A 26,637-nucleotide genomic window follows, 5' to 3' on the forward strand; every position below is an offset into this window, starting at 1 on the left:
CAGGCAGATGAGGGAATGAATCCGACTACCCTGAGCACCTGCTCCCTTCAGGTCCCGACTCAACCACCCTTAAGTCATCCATTTCAGTGGCCGTGGAGGAGGAGGAAGGACAGGAGCCAAGGGCACCAGTGAAAATCCACACTCAGATGGATCACTTTAGGGACCCATAAAGAGGGGGCTCTGCATACAGGGCCAGCCAGATTCAGCTGATCTTAGCTGAATTTCAAGTTTAACGGCTGCATGAGAATCGAGTCAAACCACTCCAGGTCAGGAACACACCCTTCCAGCCCTGCCCGCCCACCGTGATGCCCACAGACACACTAGGCTGTGCTCGCTGTGCTCAGAGTCTCCTGGGCTAATTCAGGGGTTTTCAAACTGTGTTCCGTGGAGCTCTAGCAGCTTCTCGGAGGTTCCTGCGCCTCCAGAACCAGGAGGAATAGGCTCTGCCCCAACCCCACCCCAATCGGAACAGCTCTGTTTTCCTTTTTTTATTTTGATCTGTTTCACAGATTTGTTTGAAGAACAGCTTCCTATGTTAAAAAATACTGGAAAAAAGATTCCATGGACCAAATGATTCCTAAAGTGCTAACACTGTGTAGGTCCACAGTTCAGCTGGAATGGCTTTTGCTGCCCTCCGGGCTGGCAGGGCTCCCTCAAGGCTCTGGAGAACACACACCACGAAGCCAGGGAAAGGGGGAGGGAGGGGCGTGGGCCAGCAGCTCCCGGCCGCCCGGACTCTTCTCTGCAGCACAGGCAGGAGCAGTGCTCAGAGCAGAGTAGCCTTCCGGTGAAGCCCGTCCGCATCACAGCCCGCGGGCCCTGACCCCGGCCCGCCCTCAGGAGCCCTGCATCTCTGTCCAGTCCCTCTGCTGCAGGACGTGCTGCAGCAGCCCGTTGACCACGTCCAGCGTCTCATCCTTCTCCAGCACGATGTCATACGAGTCCATGTAGCGCTCCCGCCGCTCCTCCACCTGCCCGGGGAGCAGAGACCGAGAGTCCCCCAGCACCCTGCCCTCCGCGTTGCCCGCTGTTGCGCACCTGGGGCTGGGGAAGAGGGCATTCAAGCTGCGACTCCCCAGGAGGAGTTCAAGGTTACCAGGAACTGCCCTTTGGAGACACAGATGGCCATGGATGCAGGCTGCCACGATTAACCTTTGGGTCAGTGCCAAAAGGACCGTCACAACGATTAGAAACAAAAAATATCAGATGTTACCTCTCATCTATCTGGATTGAATCTTCACAAGGCTTCAGCACCTACTGGCTGAGGGTGAGAACTGGAGGCCTTCTAGCCTGATGCCATACTGTGCCCCTCTGTGACCTTAGGTTTTCACCCCTGTCAACCTCTGGTCTGTTCCTATGCTTTCCTTCTCTAAATTATAAACCCACATCCTGAATACCAACATCTCCCATCTCATTCATGCCTTACTGGTATGATTTAGGAGGACTGGTAATCAGCCCAACCACCTTCTAAACTATGTCACCTTGGGCAAGTTACTTAACCCCCTTGCCTCAGTTTCCTCATTTGTAAACTGCGTGTAACAGTCACTACCTCAGAGTATGACTGTACAGATGAACTGGGTTAATGTGAGCGGCACACGGTGAGCACTCGGTAAGTGTGGGCTCTGATGACGTGCTCTGACCTCTGGGTCACGCCGTGTGCTTCGTGCACAGCTGTAACCACTGGGTATTTCTTTTGTTTCCTATGAGACTATGGCTTGTGTCTGACCTCTGTGCCTCTCATACTTCACACAGGGTCTAGCCCACAGAAGGTGTTCAATAAGCACCCGTTAACAGGAATGAAGGAGAAGCCAGCCATGAAGAACCCGGGTCTCCTACCTACCTTGTCATTTAGGAAGCCAATCTTGAGAATGTTCTCCACGCCAGGAACCCCATCAGCCATAGTGAGGTCCCCCATGGAGTCTCCCAGCAGGAGGATGTTGGTTTTGCCCTGAAGCTGCTCGAAGTAACCAGAGTTCTCGCACACAGAGCTGTTCTTGTTGTAGGTGTGTATCAGCTGGCCCTTGAATCCCTTTAGGAAGCCCTAAATAATCAAGACAAGAGACAGACAGAAGGGCTACAAGGACCCATTCAGGACCAGTGTTCCACTGTATCTGCCACAGAGGAAAGGGAATCCTGAAAGCCACAGATAATGCCAAAACTTCATTGTGATCCAACTAGGGGTCAGCAAGCTAGGGCCTGTGGACTAGATTTGGCCTATTTTTGTAAACTGCTTTGCTGGAACACCTCCAGGTCCATTTGTTTACCTCTTGTCTACGGGTGCTTTTTTCTGTAACAGAGTAGTTGTGACAGAGATCATATTGCCCACAAAGCCCGAGATACTTACTACCTGGTCTTTTACAGAAAAAGTTTACAACCCCTGGTTTAAACTAACAGGAACCATCAAATATTGTTGATCACCTACTCTGGTGAAAGCATGAAGCCCGTGGTACAAGCACTGCCTGGCTACATGTGCGCTAACTTCAGCTGTGGGCCACACCCTAACCACAGGTCAAAGGGATGAAAATTCCAGCCTTGGTTTTAAGGGGAAGAAGTCAGAACACGGGTGAGTCAGAGCAGCCCACCTCTGGCTCAAGAAAAACAAGTCCAAGTCCAAGCCCTTGAGTACCTAGGATGGCACACGAGCCATGACAGTGACACAGGGCCTGGCTGAGCCCTAAACTCGGTCCTCCCTGGCAGAGTCGACTGTCAGCCAAACACCCAAGAGTGGGTCCTTCAAAAGCGACTGTCTTTAGCTGGCACTAGTAAATAAATAACTGCTGAGGGCAAAGAAGCCGGCATGCCTTCCCTCCCCCCTCCCCCATCAAGGTTAACGTTTAGGGTGAAGCACCCTGGCTGGCGGTCCCCACCCCTCTTCCAGCCCCAGCTCACATCTTCATCAAACTCCATGTAGTTGGAGACGATGTGGATGTTCGGGTGGAACACTTTCCTCTGCCGCATGATTTCTTCCAGGATGTCCCCAACGCCCGCGGAGAAGATGAAAAGGGGAACGCTGTTCTGGGAGAGGGTGTTGAAGAACGTCTTGTATCCAGCCCTGAAGTGACATGAACGGTTCTGAAACGGCATTGTCTCTGCGACTGTTCTTTATTTTCTATTTGGGTTACATCGTTAACATTTTTTTAAAAACATTTTCAATTGTGGTATAAAATACATAGAGTAAATTATTAAACTGCACTAATCTTAAGTGTTCAGCTCAGTTAATATTTACACATGTTCACACACATGTAGTTACTGACCAGGTCAAGATGCCCTCATGTTCCTTCCCAGTCGATGCCATCGCCCCCATTTTGACGTCACATCACCATTGATTTGCTCTCCCTGTCCCTGAACTTCATATACACCATATAACCACATTTTTTGTTTGTTTGTTTGTTTGTTTCTGGATTATTTTGCCTGAGCAAAATACGGCCAGGCAGCTATCCTGAGGGAGCTTCACTGGGGAACACCTCCAACCCACCCAGGCACTTACTGGGTCTGCACGTGTCTACTCTCCTGGCTTTCCACGAGCTAGCGTCTCTCCCCAATCAGGACACACAATCCTTGAGGGAAGGCACCCGTGTTGACTCCTTCCTCTACGTGCCCTCATCCCTCCTCCAGTAAAGAACGCTCCAGCAGACAGCTGCACTGTGAAGGCTACGGATGATCAAGGGTCCTAGGTCAGCCAACTCCCATGTCTGGATAAAGAACACCAGTCACCATGGGGACCCCAAAAGTCTTTTTATCATTGGGAAAAATGAGCTAGATGCTGTTTCTTCTAGGAGATGGAGCCCTGGTCATATTCATACCACATCCACTACCAGCAGACTGCATCCTAGGACACACCCAAGGATAGAAAATTCTCTGGCTGTGTCCCGAGAGGAAAAGCAAGACCTTCTCCACGTCAGCTACTCATGGTGCTAGATCGCTTCTGACTCTCCCAGCAACTGACTCCTCTTCGATCCTTCCCAGCCTCTCTTTTGTGAGCAAACCCATTCCAAACAGTCTGGCAGAAACCTTTTCCAGAGCAGGCAGCTCACCTAAGCATTGCGTTGGACTCTCTCACCACCTGGGCTATCTGAAACTTCTGAATCTTCTGCTGGCACAGGAGCTCGTGCGCTTTGGTCCACCTGGAAACAGACACCCCACGAAACCCCAAATTCAAACCACTAAGTGACCTTTCTCATCTCAGGGCCGAGTCTCCTCTGGACGTACTGACAGCGGGGGCCTCATCCTTTTCCCCAGCGCCATTTCCTGAAGGACCCTGCTTGTCCCTAAAGGAAGAGGGTGAAACAGCAACACAGCAGCAACACAAGAGCTGGGCAAGTTGCTGCTGATGTCACAGCTCTTCTGAATCCCTTCCTCTGTGACCCCATTCTATGGAGAACTGGGGCTTTGCCCAGTGAGACTGGCTTCCTTAGGAGGGTTATTGCCCCAAAGCACTTATTGCCCCAAACTAAGGGGCTTCTAACTCATTCCAAGGATACTTGGTGAGCCCTCTATTCTAGCAGTAGCCACACGTAGCCTGGCTGTATCCGGACAATTTGTTCTAGCAGCTGGGCTTGTGGCCTTCAGTTAAGCATTCAGTAAGGTAAAGGAGCCTGCATCTGACCAAAGCTCAGGAAAAATACACCCCCGTCCAGACCAAGCATCGTGAGGGCCAGGGGCGTCTCACCACCACCATCACTTACCATTCCACCATGTCAGGTAACTTCTCTTTGATGGTCCGGTGTGGGTCAATCTCAATTGGGTAATAGTGGTGGAGGAGCGCTTTGAGCTGTGACATCCAAAGGAAGAGAAAAGCCATTTAGTCCACATCAAGTTTTCCCCAGCAGAGTCCTACAGTCCAGCATGAGAAAAAAGTCACCTAGAAGATGCAACTTCATGTAAGGGAGTGACTGGAGCTGCAGAGCTGGCCATCCCTCTGCACTCCTGCTTAGTCACTAAGAACTAATTTAACGCTGTATTTCCCAAAATGTGGTACATTTTCTCAGGTGGTAGGCAAGATAACTTTGGGAGGTGGTACATGGATAAAAACACTTTTCATTTTAGTTGGTTGGGATTCATTTTAATGTATGTCAGAAAAAGAAAGAAAACTAGAATAGCACACTCATGCTTTCATAAAGATTGCTTCTTTCTTTTGCAAGTTAACTGCATTCAGACCTTTAAAAGCAGGGTAATTTACACAGATCTGGCAAAAATCATTCAAGTGAACTAGAAGACTGAAGCTTGGGACACAGCATGTTAGGGGATAACTTCATCGCACTGCCAACGTCAGGTGGACAATCTCACGAGGAGCATCTCTGTGCACCTCCTCTGGCTAAGGTCACCTTCCACATGCCAGGACCTTCCACAATCTAGGTAGGCTGCTTCAGGGATCATGTGTCACATGGGCTCAGTCAGTAACAGTGCCCAATAAAAATGAGAACTGAGCAAAAAATTTTAATTTTGGGCTTCCCTGGTGGCGCAGTGGTTAAGAATCCGCCTGCCAATGCAGGGGACACGGGTTCAAGCCCTGGTCCGGGAAGATCCCACATGCCGCGGAGCAACTAAGCCCGTGCGCCGCAACTACTGAGCCTGTGCTCTAGAGCCCGCGAGCCACAACTACTGAGCCCACGTGCTGCAACTACTGAAGCCCGTGGGCCTAGAGCCCGCGCTCTGCAACAAGAGAAGCCACCGCAACGAGAAGCCCGTGCACCGCAACAAAGAGTAGCCCCCGCTCGCCACAACCAGAGAAAGCCCGCGCGCAGCAACAAAGACCCAATGCGGCCAAAATAAATAAATAAATAAATTTATTTTTTTAAAAAAATTTTAATTTTAATACGTGCATGGTCTCGGAATATTATGAGATCAAATGGAGTCCCTGACCATCAGTCCAAAAGAGGGTTAAATACAAAGACTGACAAAGACAGAAAGCTCCTAAAATGTGTTAAGATTCTCAATGTTTTCTTGAGTGTGAGAACATTTTTCTGAAAGTATAACAGAATTCAACAGAATATACATTTCTTCTTTTTTAAATTTATTTATTTTATTTTTGGCTGTGTTGGGTCTTCGTTTCTGTGCGAGGGCTTTCTCTAGTTGCGGCAAGCGGGGGCCACTCTTCATCGCGGTGTGCGGGCCTCTCACTATCGCGGCCTCTCTTGTTGCGGAGCACAGGCTCCAGACGCGCAGGCTCAGTAGTTGTGGCGCACGGGCCTACTTGCTCCGTGGCATGTGGGATCCTCCCAGACCAGGGCTTGAATCCGTGCCCCCTGCATTGGCAGGCAGATTCTCAACCACTGCGCCACCAGGGAAGCCCCCAGAATATAAATTTTTTAAAAAGAAAAAAGATTTCTTACATAAATTTTGCTTTATTAATTTCTTCAGGAACCCATCAATGCCACAAATCTTAATGTTCTCTAGCTTCTTTATCCTAGAGAGGGCATCCAAACCTATTGTCTTATTTGTGGACGTAGCTCTCTGGAAGCTGCTATGATCAGGGATGTGAGGAACCAAAAAAAGTGACCTGCCAAAGGTAATCAGTGGTGCAGCCAGAATCTACCTTAAGCTGCAAGTGGCATCACCCAAGAGACAAGTGTAGAAACAGAAGAGCTATCTATAATTCACTGTCCATCCTAATAACCAGTAATCATGACAGAGTATTAGAAGATCTGACCAATATGGCAGACCAACAGACCACTAGTAACCAATTTGGTGAACTTCATAATCAAGTGGAACTAAATGATATAGCTATTTAGCAGAAAGAGCTCAGCAACCTGCAGAGAAATGAGGGGCTAGCACAGCTCTGCTCTGGCAAAGAGGACACTGATGGGAAGAACGTGTAGCAAAGTAAAATGAACTCCAAGGCTACAGGGATCGCTTTACAATATCTGTATGCATCTTACGGAAACAGGAGTTTCATACATAGACGTTAATTCAGAAGTCTTTCTTGGTACCTGCTGCCTTACCAAGAAAATGTATACCATCAAGGGAAGAGCATAATATAGTGGAAAGAGTTCGGGAACAGAATCAGATCTATGGGAAAACCAAGCTCTGCATCTTGCTGTATGACCTTGGGTAAGTTGCTCAAACCTCTCCAAGCCTGTTTTCCCATCTGCTAAATGGAGACAGTAATGATTCTGTCCACCTCTCGGAGTTGTGGGAGGGTTACACAGCACACATCGAAGTCTCCTATTAAGTTCTATAGATAGCAGTAAGCATATTCCAACCATCCATCATCACATGTCTTGGCCAAGAAGGAAAAGCTGTCTCAGTGTATTAAGACTAGGTCCACCTGAGCATAACAACAATTTTTTTAAAAATTAATCTTCTAAGGTCTCAACCCTGGAACCTTTGGTCCTAACCAAGAACCACTGGAAGTCATATATGATAGCCATTTCTTTTTTTTTTTTTTTTTGCGGTACGCGGGCCTCTCACTGCTGTGGCCTCTCCCGCTGTGAAGCACAGGCTCCAGACGCGCAGGCTCAGCGCGCAGGCTCAGCGGCCATGGCTCACGGGCCCAGCTGCTCCGCGGCACGTGGGATCCTCCCGGATCGGGGCACGAACCCGTGTCCCCTGCATCGGCAGGCGGACTCTCAACCACTGCGCCACCAGGGAAGCCCTGATAGCCATTTCTGAGCAAAGAAGGGAGTAACCCACCTCTTTGCGGCACTCCTCACTGATGATCTTGCTGTTATCCAGAATATCTGCAAAAACACAGAACTCCTTTTACTTGCCCCTTAGAAGCCATCATCCTGTCGAGCCCAATAAAGCAAGCTAGTATGTGACTTACTGTAAGAAGAAGGGCATCGCTTTCCATTATAGGCAAACCTGCTCAAGGTCATGTCAAAATCAGAAATGACCTAAAATGCAAAAGAGAGATGCCTAGACAGGCTCCTTCCAGGGTGGCCCTGTGCCAGCCAGAGAGGATGATTATGGAAGTCCAAACAGCTCAGTGCCAGTCTGCGGGCAAAGCCCTGGGGGAGTTAGGAAGCGCTGAAGGAATAACTAATCCTAGTTAGTACCTGTGCTAACCCAGAGAAGAGCCAGCCTCTCTGAGGATGGGGGTGGGGACTGCAGAATCAGGACCCCTTCCACTCTTTCAGTAGCACCCATCTCAATGCCTTGGTCCTTCCTAAGATGCCCCCACCTTTTGGCCCATCTACACATCTGCGCCTTCTTGGGGAGCCCACCAACCTCGGCTAGTGAGGACAACAAGACCCGGAGGCCTGGTGTGGGGGTGCTTTCTGTCTAGAGCACGACCTTACTGAGAAATTTGAAATCTAGGTTTCTGGGCAGGTGGGCTCTCCCTCAAGGCAAAACAGGCTTGCCCTCGGGCACCTGGTCATTTCTAGGGGCTGAAGGCATGCTTGCAGGTGTCCGCAGCAAAGCGGGAAGGCGCACTGGGCAGGCCACATCCCTAGCCCCCCCGCGGTACCTGTAAGCGGTCTCCCCCGCCCTTGCGGAGGGCGCCCACGATCTCCTGCACCCGCCCGGGCTGCCGCATCAGAACCGTGGCCTTCATCAGGGTGCTCACCTGTCCCGAGACCCGAGAGAACCGCTGACCCCGGCACCGCGCTGGGCCCAAGGGGAGGCCGGCGAGGCCGGGCCGGGGGCGCGGGGGACGAGCGGGGGCTCCGGCCGGGCCTGGGCACCTACGGGCCGCAGTGGCGCGGCGAGGCCCAGGCGGCCCGGTGGGGGTCTCGGAGCGCCCGGGGGTTCGGGGCCCGCCCCACGCCGGTCTCCTCCTCCCGCCTCACCTCCTCCGCCATGGTGCTTGCCGGCCGGTTGGCGGCGTGGGCACAAAGACCGCCCCGCGGCCCCACTGCGCAGGCGTCGCTTCCGCCGGGGCGGGGCGGGGCGGGGCGGGGCGGGGCGGGGCGGGGCGGGGCGGGGCGGGGCGGGGGTGAGGTGGGGGGACGGGGAACGGGTCCGGGGCGGGCGGGGCGGGGAGTGTTCCAAGAGGCTGAGGTTACGTGGGTGGGTGCCACTCTTTTTAGAACAAAAACCCTAACCGTAATGGACGTTTCCAGGTTTAAGGTTTGCATGACCAAAAGGCCGCAGATGGGAGGGGATGTGAAGGAGCCATAAGTGAATTCTGTTGAACATTCCAGAAGGTGCTTCCTTCACGGGGCTCGCTCCTCATCACAGAAGATGAGTGACTCAGTCCAGAGGGCAGGAGGGCCCTGGACATCTGGGCCAGAATGAAAACCCATCAGCTTTACTTCTCCCTTCTGCCTCCTCTGACTCGGTTTCCTTGACCTCAGTGTCTCGGGAGCCAAGTGCCAAGCTGCGGAAGAAGGTAGATGGTTGCTACAGAGACGCCAAACTGAGCACCGGAAGTGGGCAGCAGGAGCTAGAGTGAATCAAAAGTCTTATGTGGTGTTGGTGGTCACATCCTGCTCCTGGTTGGTTGCGGAAGGTGTGGGGTGGTCTTCAGCCTGAGTGATGCCTTGGGGGAGGGGGGGGGAGGACAGGGACAGGAGAGAGTTCCAGAACCTGACAGCACAATGCCGAGAGTGATCTCACTGCGGGCCCAGGATTCTGGAACTTGGGCTGCCTGCTGGGCCCTGTATGAAAGATGTAATAGGAAGAAGGAGTGACAGCTGGCTAAAGGGCCCCTACAAGCCTCCCCGACATCCCAGGAGAGCAGCCTGTCTCCGCTTGTCCCAGGGTGCCATGGAGATGGAGAGCGCCGCGGCCTCCACATGTTTCCACCAGCCTCACATAGAGAGGAAGATGAGTGCGATGACCTGTGAGGTCTTCAACGAGCTTAGGCTAGAGGGCAAGCTCTGCGACGTGGTCATCGAGGTCAATGGCTTTGAGTTCAATGCCCACAAGAACATCCTCTGTAGCTGCAGTTCCTACTTTAGGTATAACAGGGTTGCTGGACTAAGCCAAAAGGAGGGATGGGGCTCATTCTGAGACATTTTGGTTCATTCCATATTTCCCGCCCCATTATCTTAAGTTTAGGGACACTGTCAAAGCCCTGGGCTCCTGTAGACTGGCTCCTTTGTCTTCTGAAGAGGCACAGCTAGGGCCAGAGCCTCTTCTGTCTCGTTTTCAACTAGATTTCAACCAACTATTGGTGGGCCAGAGGCTTTTTTTCTTTGATTTTCACCCAAAGCAAACTTTGGGAAGGTTGGACACCTGTAGTGGATTTCCTACTTAAACCTAGATGACAATGCCACTTCAGCCACCCCTTAAGCCCCTATCTGAGACTATCTCAAACAGGGTGACAAATTAACAAGGACTGAGAGCATGGGAAGGGGGATGAGGGGAAAGAACCAAGGAAATATTTTTCAGAAGAAAAAGGGAGTTTGAGCCAAAACTATTGTAACCCAGGAAGTAAAAGACCTATTTTGTTCATGAGCTGAAAATATTTGAGTACTCGGTTCCAATGAAGATATGATAAGTGCGTGCCACCCGTTGCTAAAAATTCTCATTCATCTAGACCTAGAGCAGGGTATACAAAAAGACCAAATAGTGACTATTTTAAGCTTTGCAGGCCATACAGTCTCTGTCACAACTACTCCACTCTACCTTTAGTAGGAAAGCAGCCATAGACAATACTAAATGAAAGGGTATGGCTGTGTTCCAATAAAATTATTTATGAATACCGAAATTTGAATTTAATTTCCAGGTGCCACAAAATATTTTTCCCCATTTAAAAATGTAAAAAATATTCTTAGCTCATGTGCAGTACAAAAACAAGAGTTGGGCTGAATTTGGCCAAGAGGCTGTAGGTTTTCAGACCTCTTCTCTAGAGAATTTGATCTCTGAGCCCACATTCCCTTAAACTTCCTAGAAAAAGGAAGGAAAAATATATTAGGGCAGGGACTTCTGTCCTCTGCAACACCTAGAGAAGTACCTAGCTACATAGTAGGGACCCAATAAGTTGTTGTGGAATAGTAGTCATTTTACTCATTCAATAATTATTTATTGAGTGCCTATTTTGTGACAGGTACTGGAAATAAAACAATGTATAAACATTCCTGTTCTCGTAAAGTTTACCTTCCAGTAGGGGGAACAGGCATTTAATAAATAAAATACATATTAGATCATAAGTGCTAGGGAAAAAAAGGAAGATAGAGAGTGGTCAGTGATAATTTTAAATAGGATTATCACTGCTGACAAAGTGATGTTTGAGCAAAGACTTCAAGGGGCTGTGGTCTTGGGAAATAACAGAGATCTTGGGGGAGCCTTCCAGGCAGAGTACAAAGCAAAGTGCAAAGATGGAAGCATCTCTGGTGTATTCAAGGAAAGCAAGGCCAGCAGGGCTGGAGCAAGGTGAGGAGGAAGGTGAGAGGAAATATGGTTAGAGAGGTATTCATGGTCCAGATCTCAGAGGTCTTTTGTAGTCCCTGGTAAGGACTTTGTATTTTACTCTGAGTAACCAGGGAAGTCAGTGGAAGGTTCTGAGCGGAAGAGGAGCATAAACTCATAAGGATCATGCTGGTGTCTGGGATAAGACTATAAACTCTGGAGGTGTCAAAAGCAGAAGCAGAGAGATCAGTTGGGAGGTTTACTCCCAATAATCTAGGCAAGAGCTGGTGGTGGCTTACACCAAGAAGGTAGCAATGAGAGAGGTGAGAAGCGATCAGATTCTGGATATGTGTTGATTGAATAATACTTGTTTTAAAAGTGTATTTGCTCAAGTTTAATTTCCTTAATTAAGATAGAATTTGGTGGGCAATGGGCTGAGACAGAAAAAGACCTGGGTCTTACTCCCAGCTCTAGATACCAGTTTCTCCATCCACAAAATGGGAAAAAGGCTACTTATCATGAAGATAGGAATAAAAGTGACCAAAGTCAAAGTTCTTGGAAAGGTTCTCTTGACAACTGTATAAAACCTACCCTCCTCCCCCCGCTTCCTCACGCCAATTTATTTCCAAATTACTTATTGTGCACACTATTTGGAAAATGTCCAAATTTTCCACAACAAGAGAAGGTGGTGGGGGGAGGGAACATGGCAAACTAGAGAGAAATATTTCAGTGACTGCTAGTTTTCTTTCTTCCAGAGCTTTGTTTACAAGTAACTGGAACAACACTGAAAAGAAGGTATACAACATCCCTGGCATTTCCCCCGACATGATGAAGCTAATTATCGAATATGCGTACACCCGAACCATCCCCATCACACCAGACAACGTGGAGAAGCTGCTGGCTGCTGCAGACCAATTTAACATCATGGGTATTGTCAGGGGTTGCTGTGAGTTCCTCAAGTCGGAGCTGTGTTTGGAAAATTGTATCGGCATCTGCAAGTTAACAGACTACTTCTACTGCCCTGAGCTGAGGCGGAAGGCCTACATGTTCATCCTGCACAACTTTGAGGAGATGGTGAAAGTCTCAGCAGAGTTTTTAGAGCTCTCAGTCACTGAACTTAAGGATATCATTGAGAAAGATGAGCTCAACGTCAAACAAGAAGATGCTGTATTTGAGGCCATTTTAAAATGGATTTCTCATGACCCCCAAAATAGGAAGCAGCATATTTCAGTTTTGCTACCCAAGGTCGTTTAGTTATTCTTTTGTGGGATGCTTAATTGTTTTTATTTTTTATTTTTTGCCTGTGCCACATGGCTTGTGGGATCTTAGTTCCACAACCAGGGATCGAACCCATGCCCCTGCAGTGGAAGCTCGGAGTCCTAACCACTGGACTGCCAGAGAATTTCCTTAATTGCTCACTTTTGACTCATTTATCCCAGAGGGATTGTCCCAAGAGCCATACTCAGATGTTTGACAGATTCCAAGGCTGTAGTTACACTTACATATACTTATATATGTACATCTACAGAAGGCATCCCCTGCTATTCTCTGGAATTTTGCAATTTTCTTTGCCCTTGGCATTGCTAGTTCCTTCTGCTCCAGTTATATTCTTTTTTTTTTTTTTGCTGTACACGGGCCTCTCACTGTTGTGGCCTCTCCTGTTGCGAAGCACAGGCTCCGGATGCACAGGCTCAGCGGCCATGGCTCACGGGCCCAGCCACTCCGCGGCATGTGGGATCCTCCCAGACCGGGGCACGAACCCACGTCCCCTGCATCGGCAGGCAGACTCTCAACCACTGTGCCACCAGGGAAGCCCCAGTTATATTCTCTTTGACCAAGATTCTCCCTGATAGTGGGGGAAGGAGAGGGCAGGCCTTCAAAAGAATTCTAAAGGGTCTTCCTCTCACCCCTTTCCTTCTGTGAGTTTCCCCAACCAAAATAGGAGTTGGACAAGAAACCAGATCATGAGTATTGCATTCAATTGTAGCCATTTGGTGCTAATTCATGTTATTTTACATATAGAGACATAGATATCCAATTACTGAACAATGACCACAGCTTTTTCTGGTCTAATAGTCCTGTCCAGGGGCCAAGGAATGGACTAGCTCTGTGACCATTTGAGGTGGCTTCTATCTCGCTCATTCTCAGCATCCAATGTATACCACCTCCAAAACACAAATATTTAAACGGTGAGCTGTAAATTACAAAAACAAAACAAAACATGATCCTACTGCATTCAGAGGAGACTAAAACTGCGGGCTTAAGGACATGGGTTTTCCAGACACCGTACCTCATCTGAATGACTTTCTGTATTTCCTTCTTAGGTTCGCCTGGCTCTAATGCATGCTGAATACTTCATGAACAACGTTAAGATGAATGACTATGTCAGAGACAGTGAGGAATGCAAGCCAGTCATCATTAATGCACTGAGGGCCATGTATGACCTAAACATGAACGGACCTTCCAATTCTGACTTCACCAACCCACTCACCAGGCCCCGCCTGCCCTACGCCATCCTATTTGCAATTGGTGGCTGGAGTGGTGGGAGCCCCGTCAATGTCATTGAGGCATATGATCCTCGGGCAGACAGATGGCTGACTGTCATTTGTGAGGAAGAGAGTCCTCGTGCCTACCACGGGGCAGCTTATTTGAAAGGCTATGTTTATATCATTGGGGGGTTCAATAGTGTAGACTATTTCAATAGTGTTAAGCGTTTCAACCCAGTCGAGAAAACGTGGCACCAGGTGGCCCCGATGCACTCCAGGCGTTGCTATGTCAGCGTGACAGTCCTCAGTAATTTTATTTACGCCATGGGAGGATTTGATGGCTATGTGCGTCTCAACACTGCTGAACGTTATGAGCCAGAGACCAACCAGTGGACACTCATTGCCCCCATGCATGAACAGAGGAGTGATGCAAGTGCCACAACGCTCCATGGAAGGGTAAGACCCCGGGGGAAGGTGGGGTTAGGAGATGTGAAAGCAAACAAGCCTGGAAATAATGGGTGGAAAACAGAAGTGTCAGTATTCACTTTGCAATACTAACTCCCTCATCAAATGACTAAGTGGCCCTTTGTAACTATCTTTTCTGATTTTACTTATTAAAAAGCAATGCATGCACATGTGGAAAAAAGAAAATCAGACTGAAGACTGGCATCAGAAGTGTCCCCTGCCCCCAGCCACCACCATATACACACCCTTTCTTTCTACTCCCCCGTTTTAATAATCTTGGAACTCTCTTCGCACAGGTCTACATATGTGGTGGGTTTAATGGAAATGAATGCCTGTTTACAGCAGAAGTGTACAACGCTGAGAATAATCAGTGGACAGTCATAGCACCCATGAGAAGCAGGAGGAGTGGAATAGGCGTAATTGCTTATGGAGAACACGTATACGCGGTGAGTTCCTTTTGTACAACAAAAATTATAGCCCTAGATTTTCTGTTAGCAAATAGGTTTACATTACCACTGGGAAGAATTTGAAAGCTTTTTTCCATGGAAGATAGTGGAAGAGGGAGGTATGAAATCACTGGTCCCCCCCGCCCCCCCAAGAGGGCATCCTCAGCAAACAGAAGCGATGGTTAACAGCCAGCTGTGTTTCCTCTGCTGTCCACAGGTAGGCGGCTTTGACGGAGCTAGTCGGCTTAGGAGTGCAGAAGTCTACAGCCCAGTGGCTAATACTTGGCACATGATCCCCACTATGTTTAATCCTCGTAGCAATTTTGGTATCGAGGTGGTAGACGACCTCTTGTTTGTGGTGGGTGGCTTTAATGGCTTTACCACCACCTTTAATGTGGAGTGCTATGATGAAAAGACCGAAGAGTGGTATGATGCTCATGACATGAGTATGTACCGCAGTGCTCTGAGCTGCTGTGTGGTACCAGGGCTGGCCAATGTTGGGGAATACACAGCTAGACGAAACTTCACAGGATTAGCACTGTGTGATGAAGTACAGCATTCCGCCTCGACAAGTACCCTACCTGTATAAGCCTCTTCATTTAGCTAATAAAACGTCTGAGCAATAAGAATTCTCTCTCTTTTTTTGCGGTACGCGGGCCTCTCACCGTTGTGGCCTCTCCCGTTGCGGAGCACAGGCTCCGGACGCGCAGGCTCAGCGGCCATGGCTCACGGGCCCAGGCGCTCCGCGGCATGTGGGATCTTCCCGGACCGGGGCACGAACCCGTGTCCCCTGCATCGGCAGGCGGACTCTCAACCACTGCGCCATCAGGGAAGCCCAAGAATTCTTTCTTTTAAATAAATGCAGTGTTTAAACTTGTAAGAGTATTGGAAAGTGTTCAACTTAAGGGAGCCAAGGGTTGCATGACTGAAGGGAATAAGAGGGGAGGAAGAAAGCAATTATATTCAATGGTGCAGAGTTAAAAAAAGGAAAAATCACAGTGCAAATCAGCTCTAAAGAAATACATTTATTTAAAACTTACATTGAGATGATTAGTAGCTATAACACAGAACAAGATAGCTTTAGGAACATAAAACAAGCTATTTTACAATGTAATGTCTCAAAGTGTCCTAAATTCTACATCTCCTCTGACTTAAAGGGGGGCAGTCAAGATTATACTTGCAGTAGATAGGGGCTTGATACTGTTAGCCCAGAAAACTCACTCTATCAACTGGAACTAAATATTTATTTTACAAATAACTCAAAGAGCCCCAGCACATGGATCATAAGATCTTCAACCATGTAGCAAGCACTACTTTTCATGAGTGCATTATGCAGGAGGATTAAGTTAACAAGTGCTCTATTGTATGTGCTTCACTGTCAGACACTTCCAGTAATGGTCATGGAGAGTAAGACAAAAGCCGTACAAAGGTAATCAACAAAGAGTGGTTATTTGGCTATCTAATTAAATTCCTTGAAGCAAAATGACTAATATGTTATTGTTACTGTATTACATCACGACTATGAGCTGTTTTGTTTCCAATGACCAAAACATATTATAATAGTAAGCATTATAACAAAAACAAAAATGGACTATTCTCAAGAAAGTAACAAACTGGAGTGATGAACTGTGACAGAATGTTTAACAGTTTAAAAAAGGAGAGACTGAACTGTTTCTCCAAATATTCTACACTTAAATGACAACCTATAAACACCCTATGTTTCTAGTGTAGGCAGAGAACTTGCTTCACAATTCTACATATTTGGGAAAGACATGAAATGTGGCCGATACACTTAGTTTGAGGCACGTACAAAAAAAACCTCCCTTTGGTTATGCTTGATTAGGCCAAGTAACTAAAACATACAATTCAGCTTATGTGTCTACCAATAGTATAGTGTTCATATTAGAATTATGAAGCAGAGAATGAAGTATTTAAACATACCACGTCTACACTAGCAAGAAACATAAAGAGGAAAAAAAGTGTGCCCTAGAAACTGCCTTACCAGCAGCCTGAAGAGTTTAATATACAAAAGAACAGAAATCTGCCATAAACACTATCTTTCTATCTCTTCAAACTTCTGTCCTACATAAAAAAAGATTTCAAAATTTTTTTGGTCCCAGAAATACAATACAAAATCAAGTAATCAAGACAAAACTGATGTCAATGAATTCTGAGGGTTTTTTTTTTTTTTTTAGCAAAGTAGTTTTGAATTGGCACAGCAAAAGCAAAGTTGAGTATCAAGATACACAAGACTAATCATGCAAACAACTGCAAGTGAGATGTATTACTTAAACACTAAGCTCATGACTGACATTCTCAATATATACACTGATTTTTTTTTTTTTTTAACCGTGGTGGGGTAGGTATAGTTAAAGGATATCCATTCTAAGATATAAGTAGCCTCACTCAAAGTTATGTATAGTTATTACTTTTTGGTATAATCAATTCCTCTCTTTTCCTTCTACAAAACAAAAACAAAAGCAAAAAAGGTTTGCTTGAATACATATTAAGCTGTCTTTTTAAAGCTGTCTTTTTAACTGCTTACATTATCAAACACAATCTTTAAGTTTTCATCAAAAAGGAAATTTCTTTCCCAAGGAGCCATTTTAGGCTGGTCATCATAATCAGAACCTTTCCAAATACTGCGGGAAGTTATTTCCAGTTTAGAATTTCAGAATGTCAGCCTTGAACAGACTTAAGCAAATCTGGTTTCTTTCCTTATTAACAAGTTAGTTAGGATATTTCAGAAACACAAGTTACTGATGTGAAATCACACATGTGAATTCAAATATGAAAATTAGGAATTCAGTAGTCAGGAACCCTGCACACATCATCATGCAAGGAAGGACTTACCCTCTCTTTCCAGCCATGGCCTAGGCTGCCTGCCGAGTTAAAAAACAACAGTTTCAATCACGTTTTCAAAACCAGATTATACCTAAATCTTATGAGTTATGACTTCCGCCACATCATGTGAAAAAAAGATAACCCTACATATAACTTGGTAATGACTGTCTTAGAAGACAACTCTGAGACAAAAAAAAAAAAAAAAAAGGGCAATCAAAAACCTTACACCCTTCTGGAGAGAAACTGGCACCTTAGTGAGCTACTAAATTATTTCAACAGCACCAAGAAAAGGCAGTTTGCTAGCACAGTCTATCAGAGAGAAATGAGAACTTCATTCAATGAACTCTTCTGTCTTACTTGCATAGACCTCTCACAAGTACTTAGCACTTCTCAGAATCCAAACAGCTTTTATTAAAATAACTACAAATAAATGGAAATTAAGAAAACAGTAGAGGTGGGGTAGGATAATATATCCTCATATAGAAATAGACTTGCAGTCTCCCATTCCTACCCCAGCCTAAATTAAATGGTTTTAAAGCAGGTTTCCAACACAGTATTGAAAAACTCTGTCCTACGCAGGGATACCAATTCAGAAATTTCAGTTAAGTTCTTAGTATAGAGTCCAAGGGCTAAACATTAATAGTCTCACAGCACACTGAGAGCCAAAATTCCTGGTTGTGCTTTTTTTCCTTTTGATGTTTGATCCAACTAGTAAGATTAACTATAATGATGGACTAGGGAAAAAAAAAAAATCACTGTACTTGGAATTCACCTTCTAGAATGGTATTCCAGAATGTCTAAGAAGGTAGAGACATTCTGAAAGAAACAAGAAAAGTATACTGGACCCACACTTCAAACCGTTAGAGCAGGAGTCCCTTATGTTAACTGAGTGCTAAAAGTCAACCTAAGTGCTAATTTGCATAAAGCCTGGGCACAGATAAGAGTATCAGAAGAATGCATAAAAATAAATAAAAGATAACCATAGTGATAAATTTTTAAGAGCCATAATTATGCACCCAAATGTAGTATTCTAGGCTCAGGCAAAGTTCCAATGAAAGTCTAGGGCAACTGGATAAAACACCGTAATAATCCAGGCTGAGAAATAATAAGGCTTCTCTTTAGCAACATTTCTCTAAATTGTTACTTCCTTCCCATTTTGAAAAAAGTTTCTTTTAGAAAGGAATGGTAAGGATTCCAGACAATATGCATCAGAGCAGAATTTAAAATTGAAGGCATTGTGTCGATTGTCATTGGCATTATTTACACTCATTAATTTATCTTCAAATAAGCCTGCAACTCCCGAAAAAAGCGGTTTTAAATTTTTCAGTGCCTTTGATTTCTTACTCTAGACTAACAATACTTTTCTTCTTAGAGAAACACATTTCACAGATATAACTTCCTCTGTATTCAGTCCATCAGCTAAAGATCAGTGCTCTTGCCAACTACCCCTGTCTCAGAGTGATGACCTGAAGTTTATAACACAGTTGCTAAAGAAATGAAAAATACTCAAAACATACATGAGCCAATCACAAATTTCTTATCAATCATCTCTTCTAGAAATAAACAAGACAGCATCTGTAGATAAACAAATACAAAGAAGTATCAGTGCAAACATTCTGAAATCATCTTGCTGAAATATGGTGCTGCTTCCTTCAAATTTCAATCTCACTATTGCACACACCTCCTGTAGATGACGGCTCAATACATAAATTCTGATCTTGTCAAAACCAACCATTCGGGAAAAAAATGAAAAAGATTATCAAAGTAAATGTGCAAATATAACTGGTGCTTAAAGCATGTTCAAAATATAAGACCCTAAGACAAAGGAGCTATAACTTGCTGGCAGACAGTCAAGTAACTGCACCTGGTTTTTCCACTTATCTTTAATAAGATCTTATTCGGCTAACACACACACAAACCAAAAATGGATAAAGACCGCAAACTAACAAAAATTACCATGTATTGAATTGATCTTCCCATTCTTCAGTTTTTGACTGTATTTCCTTTATTTGGGGCGATGATCAGTTCATGTAGAAAATAAGTTATCGACATACTTTTTCAAGTAACAGTCTGGGTATCTTCAGCCTCGTGAACAGGTATAACTGTTTTGAGCTGCACATATCAGAGAACCTAGCATTCTATCTGAGAGCTTGGCACTCGGCGCATGTTTAGGGCGTGTCGATGTATTTCTTGCATCTGTCTGATCCGGTCCTTCTGCCACATTAAGTTTTGAGGCATAGGATATCTCTGAGTGCCATGCAAGTACCGGTATGGGATTCTCACATGGCAGGCAGTGGCTCTACAACGAGGCTGTGGCATGGGAGGCAGAAGCATCCACCTCTTTCTCTCGGCACAATATCGGTAAGCTTCCTTCCGATACTGTTTGTCAATATCATCACTGTTTTTCCAGCCTCCAATAATGAAAACGTCATCTCTGTAATAGCAAATGGCCGCGCCTTCGATGCTTAGGACTTCTGGAGGTAAGCTCTCAAGGATCTCATCAGAAACTTGGTTGGCAATTTTTCTTACTGCCTCTTCATTTTCTAAAGAATAACTCTTGGGGCAGCATGAGGCTGTCTGATAAAAGTTTGAATTGACCACAGACATTTGGAAAAAGCAGTAATTGTCAATAAGTGGCAAAGATTCCACATCTTGCCACTGTCGAGTCTCCGTATCATAACAAGTGATGACAGCCTTTAATCCATCTTCAGTGTCCCGGTCCACAGGAGTGCGGGCAGCGATGTACACAAACCGGTCCTCAATGGCTAGTGCTTTAACATCTCGAAGAATCTTTGGTGCTGATTCCAAGTTGTGCCATTTATCAAGCTCGGGATTATAAACGGTCACATCTTTAAAACCAGGACTGAAGTTGCCATGTCCTCCAATGCTGTATAGCTTCCCTTTGACTTCTGTTAGTCCAAAAGAATGCTTCCTTGTCATCAGACTACAAACGTGTTCCCAGGTATTCAAGTTTGGGTTATACCTTTCCACAGTTTTAGCAAACCCTGGTTCCATCGACCCAGCAACATACACATAGGATTCTGTTACTGCAACAGCATGTCCATCAAGGTGATTGTGAATATGGGGCAGGTTTACCCATCTGTCCTCATCGACAAAATATCCCACACATTCACTTAAATAGTCCCCTCCTTCTGACACGCCTCCAATGACCATGATCACGTCCATGTTTTGCCCATAGCGAGGTAATAATGAGACATGAGAAGCGGGATGCTGGAACGTGCCAGACTGTATATTCTCGGCTCTAAGAGCATGCCTCTCCACTGCATCGGCCACTAACTTGACACAAACTTCATTATTGGCCACCAGCCTCTCTGGTTTGACATGACGAGTAAGGTAAGTAGGTTTCATCTGGGACAATCTGAGCAACTTAAAAAGTTCTTCAAAGTATCTCTCTCTCTCTTCAGCATTTCTCTGAACCCATTTCAAAACTGTTTCAAATAGAACCTCTTCAGAATCAACTGTAATCTCCAAGTCCGACAGCCAGTCTCGAATGAGGTGGAAAGGTAAAGTATAAAATTCCTCATCCTGAATTACTTTGTGGAAGTTTCTCCGTATCATATCCGCAGCTTTCAGAGCAAGTTGGCTTAGAGTATACATGTGAGCTAAACTATGAATGGCCACACAATTAGAGAGATGAAGTTTTTTCTTGAGAAATTCTCCACAAAATTCTTTTAAACGAATTAATAGGAACCTAAAATCAAGAAAAAGAGAAAGAATTTTCAAATGTGCCTATTTTATGTGGCTGCACTTTGAGAGCATCTGAATTATACAAACTGAAATGTAAGCTTCATCTCACTTCATGCACAACTGAAAAAAGCATATCCTCCCAAATTAAAAAGGACTGTGCTGAAAAGTAGGTTTAAAAGCATATATAAAAATCATCTTTATATATTTTAAATTATTTCCATTAGATAGTTTATATGTATTATATATTATACAAAGTATGTATAATACACACACACAAAACAGAGTTTTTGATTATGTAAGGTGTTTCAGAACATATCCATTAATAAAGTACAACAGTCCCATCCATACTTTATTTCCACTTTAACTTGCCCTTGGCAAAGGCAAATCCCAATCCAGTCTTGTCTCTGCCATCCTGCCCTAGTCCTTTGCCAGCAACCAGCCTCTTCTTAGATGAGGCTGGGTCTCAGTGAAGGGAATTTCTTTAGCATCAGCTACATGGTACAGGAACTGTGACTCCTGGGAGGCTGTTTGGTCAGCTCTCAGAGGGAATGGCGGTGCAGGCTTTGTGTCAGAGGTTTTAATCTTCTCTTCACCAGGGCTTTCTCCCTGAGTAGCCCGGGGGGTGGGGGCAGGGGTGGTGCTCAGGGGTTTTGTCCTGAGCTGGGTTCTCATTAAAGCAGGTGAGGCAAGGCAAACGAAAATATCTGAAGAAGCCAGGAAATAAAACAACAACAGAAAACGTGTAGGATGGTCCACGTTAAAAAAGTAAAGAAAGTAGTTTGGCATGTAGCTGACCAGATGTTGTTTGCTCACATAAATTAATCTGGCAGAATTCAGCCCCAAGGGTGGCCAATTTGAGACCACTGCTAAAGAGTAAGTCCTCAGAACTGAGAACATGAAATAATGTAAGAACAACTTCACTGGGACTTCCCTGGGGTCCAGTGGTTAAGACTCCGTGCTTCCACTGCAGGGGGCGCGGGTTCCATCGCTGGTTGGGGAACCAAGATCCCACAGGCCGTTTGGCACGGCCAAAAAAGAAAAAAAAAGGAATGACTTCATCAGTCCAGGCCTCTCTCACTTCAGTAACCATGTGCTATTATGATTATTGTGCTTAATAACTGACTGCGACATGAAGATGAATTTCAAGACAGGCTCCCTTCACCCTCTCCAGAGAACACACCATCTCAGACATAAAACAAAGACAAGGTTGAGTGGTAAGAGCTCTACTGGCTCTCAAACATGTCTGGGTGACAGTGTCACTCCTTCCTGGGCCGCCCCACCCCCGGCTTCTGATTTTTGGCAGGCACTCCAGGTAAGCCGGCACGTATTCCCTTGGACAGGTATTTGGAAATACTGCTCCATGAAAATAATAGCTACTGTATACTAGGCATGTGCCATGTGACAGGCATCATGCTGGGCACTTCCTAGTATCTCTTCAGGTTGTAAGTGCCTGCAAGGTAGGTATGATCAGCAGAAAGAGTATATGGGGAGAGGTGGGGAGGTCGTAAAGGAATCCTGCCTCAGAGCTGACGGGTGAGACTGGATGTGATAGTTGCAGGGCACTTAATGCCAAACACAAGGCAGCTGCTCAGCAACTGACATATGGAGAGAAGTCAAAGTTTTAAGTAAACTGTCTGGGGTGTTCTCTCCTCTCCTCGCCCCAATTCTCCAGTAAAGCAGCAGTAAATCTGAAAGAACACAAGCTCACATGACAGAAGCAAACGTAGCTTGAATGAGTGCAATGACCCTTCTTTATCCATCTGCATTCAACAAACCTCCCTCTCTTCTCTCAGACCTATATCCACCCACCCAACCGCACCCTCAAATAGATGACCCAATCTCATGCTCTGAGAAAACAGAAGCAGTCAGGCAAAAACTTCATCTTCCCACCATCTTTTTTTTTTGGCCACACTTCGCAGCTTGCAGGATCTTAGTTCCCCGACCAGGGATTGAACCCGGGCCCCGGCAGTGAAAGCACCTAGTCCTAACCACTGGACTGCCGGGGAATTCTCTCCCACTATCCAATCTGTCTGCCTAACAGCTGTACGCTATACTCTGCCTTCCCAGTCCAACTTCTCCACTTTTAATACGGATTCTATCCCCTTCTTGGTTTCAAGGACTTTGGTCCTATAACATCAATTTCTCCTCTTCCACAGATTCATTTTTCATCAGCCCACAAACATGCTCCACTATCTCCTATCTTGGGGCCAGGGGGGAGGAACTTCCCGGACTCCTCTCCACACATGTCCACATGTATCACTTTTCTGATCCTCTTCACAGTCAGACTTAAATGGCTCTTGTCAGTGCCATCAAGGACCTCTATTATCACCAAATCCAATGATCACTTACAGTTGACAGAGCTGACATGATTGGCTACTCCCTCCTTGACACACTTTAGGTTTCCATGGGATCAGTCTCCTCTGCTGGTTCCTCTTTACCATTCTGGAGAACCCCAGGGCTCAGTCCCGCTGTTTCTCTTTCCTATCTACACTCTCTTCCTAAGTAATTTCATCCAGTCCCGAGGCTTTAATTGCCACCTGTATGCTAATTTCCTTCCAATCTGTAGCTCCCAGTGCTCTTCTATACAACTGCCTACTAGACATTTCCTGGACCAAAAACCAAACTCCTGATTTTCCTCCCAAACACTTTCCTGCAGTCTTCCACATCTTAATAAATAATGAACAAACTCCATCTTTCCAGTGGGTCAAAAAACTAGCAGTCTTTTCCCTAACCCCCCACATCAAATCCATCAGCAAATTCATCTCCTCTGCCTTCAAAATATGTCTAGAATCAAAGCATTTCTCATCAATTTTCCTTCTCCTCCTCAATCGAAACCTCCACCACCATTGCCACAACCTCCTAAACTCGTCTGCTTCTGCCCTTGCAGCCCCTTCCCCACCACCTCATCCTTTTTCTCAACACAGCAGCATTCTCCACATCAGACCGCATCACTCCTCCACCCCGAACCTTCCCACGTCATTCAGAGTAAGAGCCCAAGTCCTTCCCCAGGCTGACAAGGCCCTGTGGGATCCGGATCCATCCCCATTACCTTCAGGCCTCTCTTACTCCTCTCACCCTGCAACCCTTTGATTCAGCCACACTGGCCTCCTGCTATTCTCTAACACCCAGACAAGCACCATCTCAGGGTCTCTGCACCTGTGTCCCCAACCTGAAACACCCTTAACCTCACTTCCTTCGGTTCTTTGCAAAATGTCTTCTTCTTCACGAGGATTTCTCTATCCATCCAATTTTAAAAACAGCTCCAGGGCTTCCCTGGTGGTGCAGTGGTTGAGAGTCCGCCTGCCGATGCAGGGGATGCGGGTTCGTGCCCCGGTCCGGGAAGATCCCACATGCCACGGAGCGGCTGGGCCCGTGAGCCATGGCCGCTGAGCCTGCGCGTCCGGAGCCTGTGCTCCGCAACGGGAGAGGCCACAACAGTGAGAGGCCCGCGTACCGCAAACAAAACAAAACAAAAAAACCCCCCAAAAACAGCTCCTTTACACCAGCACTTTCTATATGCTCCACCATTCTTTATTTTTCAAAACAGCTCTAGCAATCACCTAACATGCTGTTTTATTTATTATTGTCCATCTACCGACGTAAGTGCAATGTGGAAAGGGACTTTTGTCTGTTTTGTTCACTGCTGAATTCCCAGCAGCTTAGATCCCAGTGTCTGAACTGATGCATAATAGGTACTCAATAGGTATTTGTTCAAATAACGAATGTGTAACATAATGCTGCCCCAAAAGACTCCTCCCCATCTCCAAACTGCATTCACCTGCCTCCTACCTAGTCCCTGGAACATCCATCTGGGCCCCCTACAATCCATCTTCCCCAGCAGCACAAACATCTTTAAAAATATTTAAATCAGATCATTTCTTTAGCCAGCTTCCCATCACCCAGTAAAATCCAAACTCCTTTTTCCAACACATTTCACACACCCTTCTCCCCTTCACCCACTAGATCACTGAGTTTTCCTTTTTTACTTCTTCTCTAAGCCAAATGAGGTTCCGCCCGAGAGACTTTGCGCTATCTGCCAGGAATGGTCATTCCCCATCTTTGCATGGCCAGTACTCCGTTGCCGTTTAAAGGTCTGTTTAACGGTCACCTCCTCAGAAAGGTCTTTCTTCTACGCAGTCACTATCCTTTCATCCTTTTTAAATGTCCACACAGTACTTATTACATACGGACCTTCTTCTTCACTGCCTTTGTCCCTTCGCCTGGAGTCCGACAGGGCGCCCTCGCCGGACTGGCAGGCTGCAACCTCAGCACCCAGCGCAGGGGCGGCCCCACAGCACACAGCAGGCGCTCAATAAGTATCAAACGAATGCACTTCGTCAGGGCTCCCTCGAGCCCACCCTGGGCACTGCCCTCCCCGCCTTCTCCTGCGCCCTCCCTGGATGCGGCCCTCGGTGGGCGAGCATCCCCACCCCCGCCCTGCACATCCCGCCTCCGCCACCTACCTGTCGGCCAACTCCAGCACCTCGTGCACACTGCCCGTGCTGACGCGGATGCGCCCGGTGTACATGTATTCGATAACGGCTTCCACCGTGTCGGGTTCGGGCCCGGGTTCGGAGCTCCACTTGCGCATCTCCACCCGGCCCGAGCGGGACTCGGAGAACTGGCCCGAGAGCAGGGGCGTGAAGTACTCGGTGGCGGCGGCCAGCACCGAGCGGTGGGCCCGGAACTCGCGGCCTCCCGCACCGCCGAAGCACAAGGTAATGTCGCAGAAGAGGCCCTGGCGCCGCTGCTCGTTCTGCCTCCATGACAGCTCCGAGCAGTGAGAGCTGCACTCGAAATCCTCGGCCTCCGGGCCCGGGTCGCCCCCGCTCGCCTCCATTGCAGACAAGCCAGGCCCAGGCCCGAAGTCCACCGTGCCGCTGCCTCTGACTTCGGCGGCCAGCCCCGCCGAGCCGGCAGCGGCCGTCTCCATGCTCTCCATCTCTAGCACCTGCAGAGATGCAGCCGCGGCCGCCGCTGCTGCCGCCGCCACCGCCGCCGCCGCCATCTTGACGACGCCGCCCCCGACCCCGCAGTCTCCGAAAGATCCGGCGGCTCTGGTGCGACAGAGGGATTCTGGGAATAAATAGTGGGCAAGGGGCGGAGCCGGCCGCCGCCGGGTCTGCGCATGCGCCCCCCCGACCCGACCTAACGCGTCCCCACTCAGGTAAGGTGCAAACGTACTGCTCCCCAGTTATGACGGTCTCCCCGGGGGCCGCCCATCCACACGCCCTTGGGAGGATGGCTGTTTCCATCCCCTTAGAGAGCAGCGTGCTCTTCGTGATCGTTTTGTGAAGCAAAAGCCCCCTTAGACCCTCACCCAGTGTTGTCTTGGGTGGCAACACTGGATTTTTATTTAAGGGTTTAGAATGGCCTTGGAGTAAAAATTGAAAAAAGAAAAAGACTCGAGACTGAGCCCCAGTTAAGTGGATGCGGGTGAGCACGTTACT

The 26,637-nt window shown here is 47.0% G+C and overlaps 3 protein-coding genes across 6 annotated transcripts; 1 reads left to right on the top strand and 2 right to left on the bottom strand.

The window, feature by feature from the left end:
* Nucleotides 1-266: 266 nt before the first annotated feature.
* NT5C3B (5'-nucleotidase, cytosolic IIIB) lies at nucleotides 267-8,831 on the bottom strand. Of its 4 annotated transcripts, none has more exons than XM_082604949.1 (9): nucleotides 8,733-8,831; nucleotides 8,411-8,509; nucleotides 7,766-7,835; nucleotides 7,633-7,679; nucleotides 4,686-4,771; nucleotides 4,035-4,124; nucleotides 2,890-3,052; nucleotides 1,841-2,041; nucleotides 267-1,044 (listed from the first exon to the last, which is right to left on the bottom strand). In XM_082604949.1, the coding sequence occupies exons 1-9, from the start codon at nucleotides 8,742-8,744 to the stop codon at nucleotides 934-936; spliced, it is 879 nt and encodes a 292-aa protein (XP_082461075.1). In that variant the 5' UTR covers nucleotides 8,745-8,831; the 3' UTR covers nucleotides 267-933. The 4 variants fall into 4 exon arrangements, with proteins under 4 accessions (XP_082461075.1, XP_082461074.1, XP_082461077.1 ...); XM_082604948.1 differs by having other exon boundaries at nucleotides 314-971; XM_082604950.1 differs by having other exon boundaries at nucleotides 918-1,152.
* Nucleotides 8,832-9,461: 630 nt separating this feature from the next.
* KLHL10 (kelch like family member 10) lies at nucleotides 9,462-15,224 on the top strand (the record flags this gene model as incomplete). Its single annotated transcript, XM_082604376.1, has 5 exons — nucleotides 9,462-9,845; nucleotides 11,994-12,483; nucleotides 13,563-14,180; nucleotides 14,486-14,635; nucleotides 14,853-15,224. The coding sequence occupies exons 1-5, from the start codon at nucleotides 9,547-9,549 to the stop codon at nucleotides 15,222-15,224; spliced, it is 1,929 nt and encodes a 642-aa protein (XP_082460502.1). The 5' UTR covers nucleotides 9,462-9,546.
* Nucleotides 15,225-18,462: 3,238 nt separating this feature from the next.
* On the bottom strand, nucleotides 18,463-26,239 carry KLHL11 (kelch like family member 11). The gene is made up of 2 exons (XM_082605042.1): nucleotides 25,651-26,239; nucleotides 18,463-21,191 (listed from the first exon to the last, which is right to left on the bottom strand). The coding sequence occupies exons 1-2, from the start codon at nucleotides 26,193-26,195 to the stop codon at nucleotides 19,610-19,612; spliced, it is 2,127 nt and encodes a 708-aa protein (XP_082461168.1). The 5' UTR covers nucleotides 26,196-26,239; the 3' UTR covers nucleotides 18,463-19,609.
* Nucleotides 26,240-26,637: the final 398 nt, after the last annotated feature.

This window comes from Mesoplodon mirus (genome assembly GCF_964341445.2).
Source record: "Mesoplodon mirus genome assembly, chromosome: 18".
In the NCBI taxonomy this organism is placed as follows: Eukaryota; Metazoa; Chordata; class Mammalia; order Artiodactyla; family Ziphiidae; genus Mesoplodon; species Mesoplodon mirus.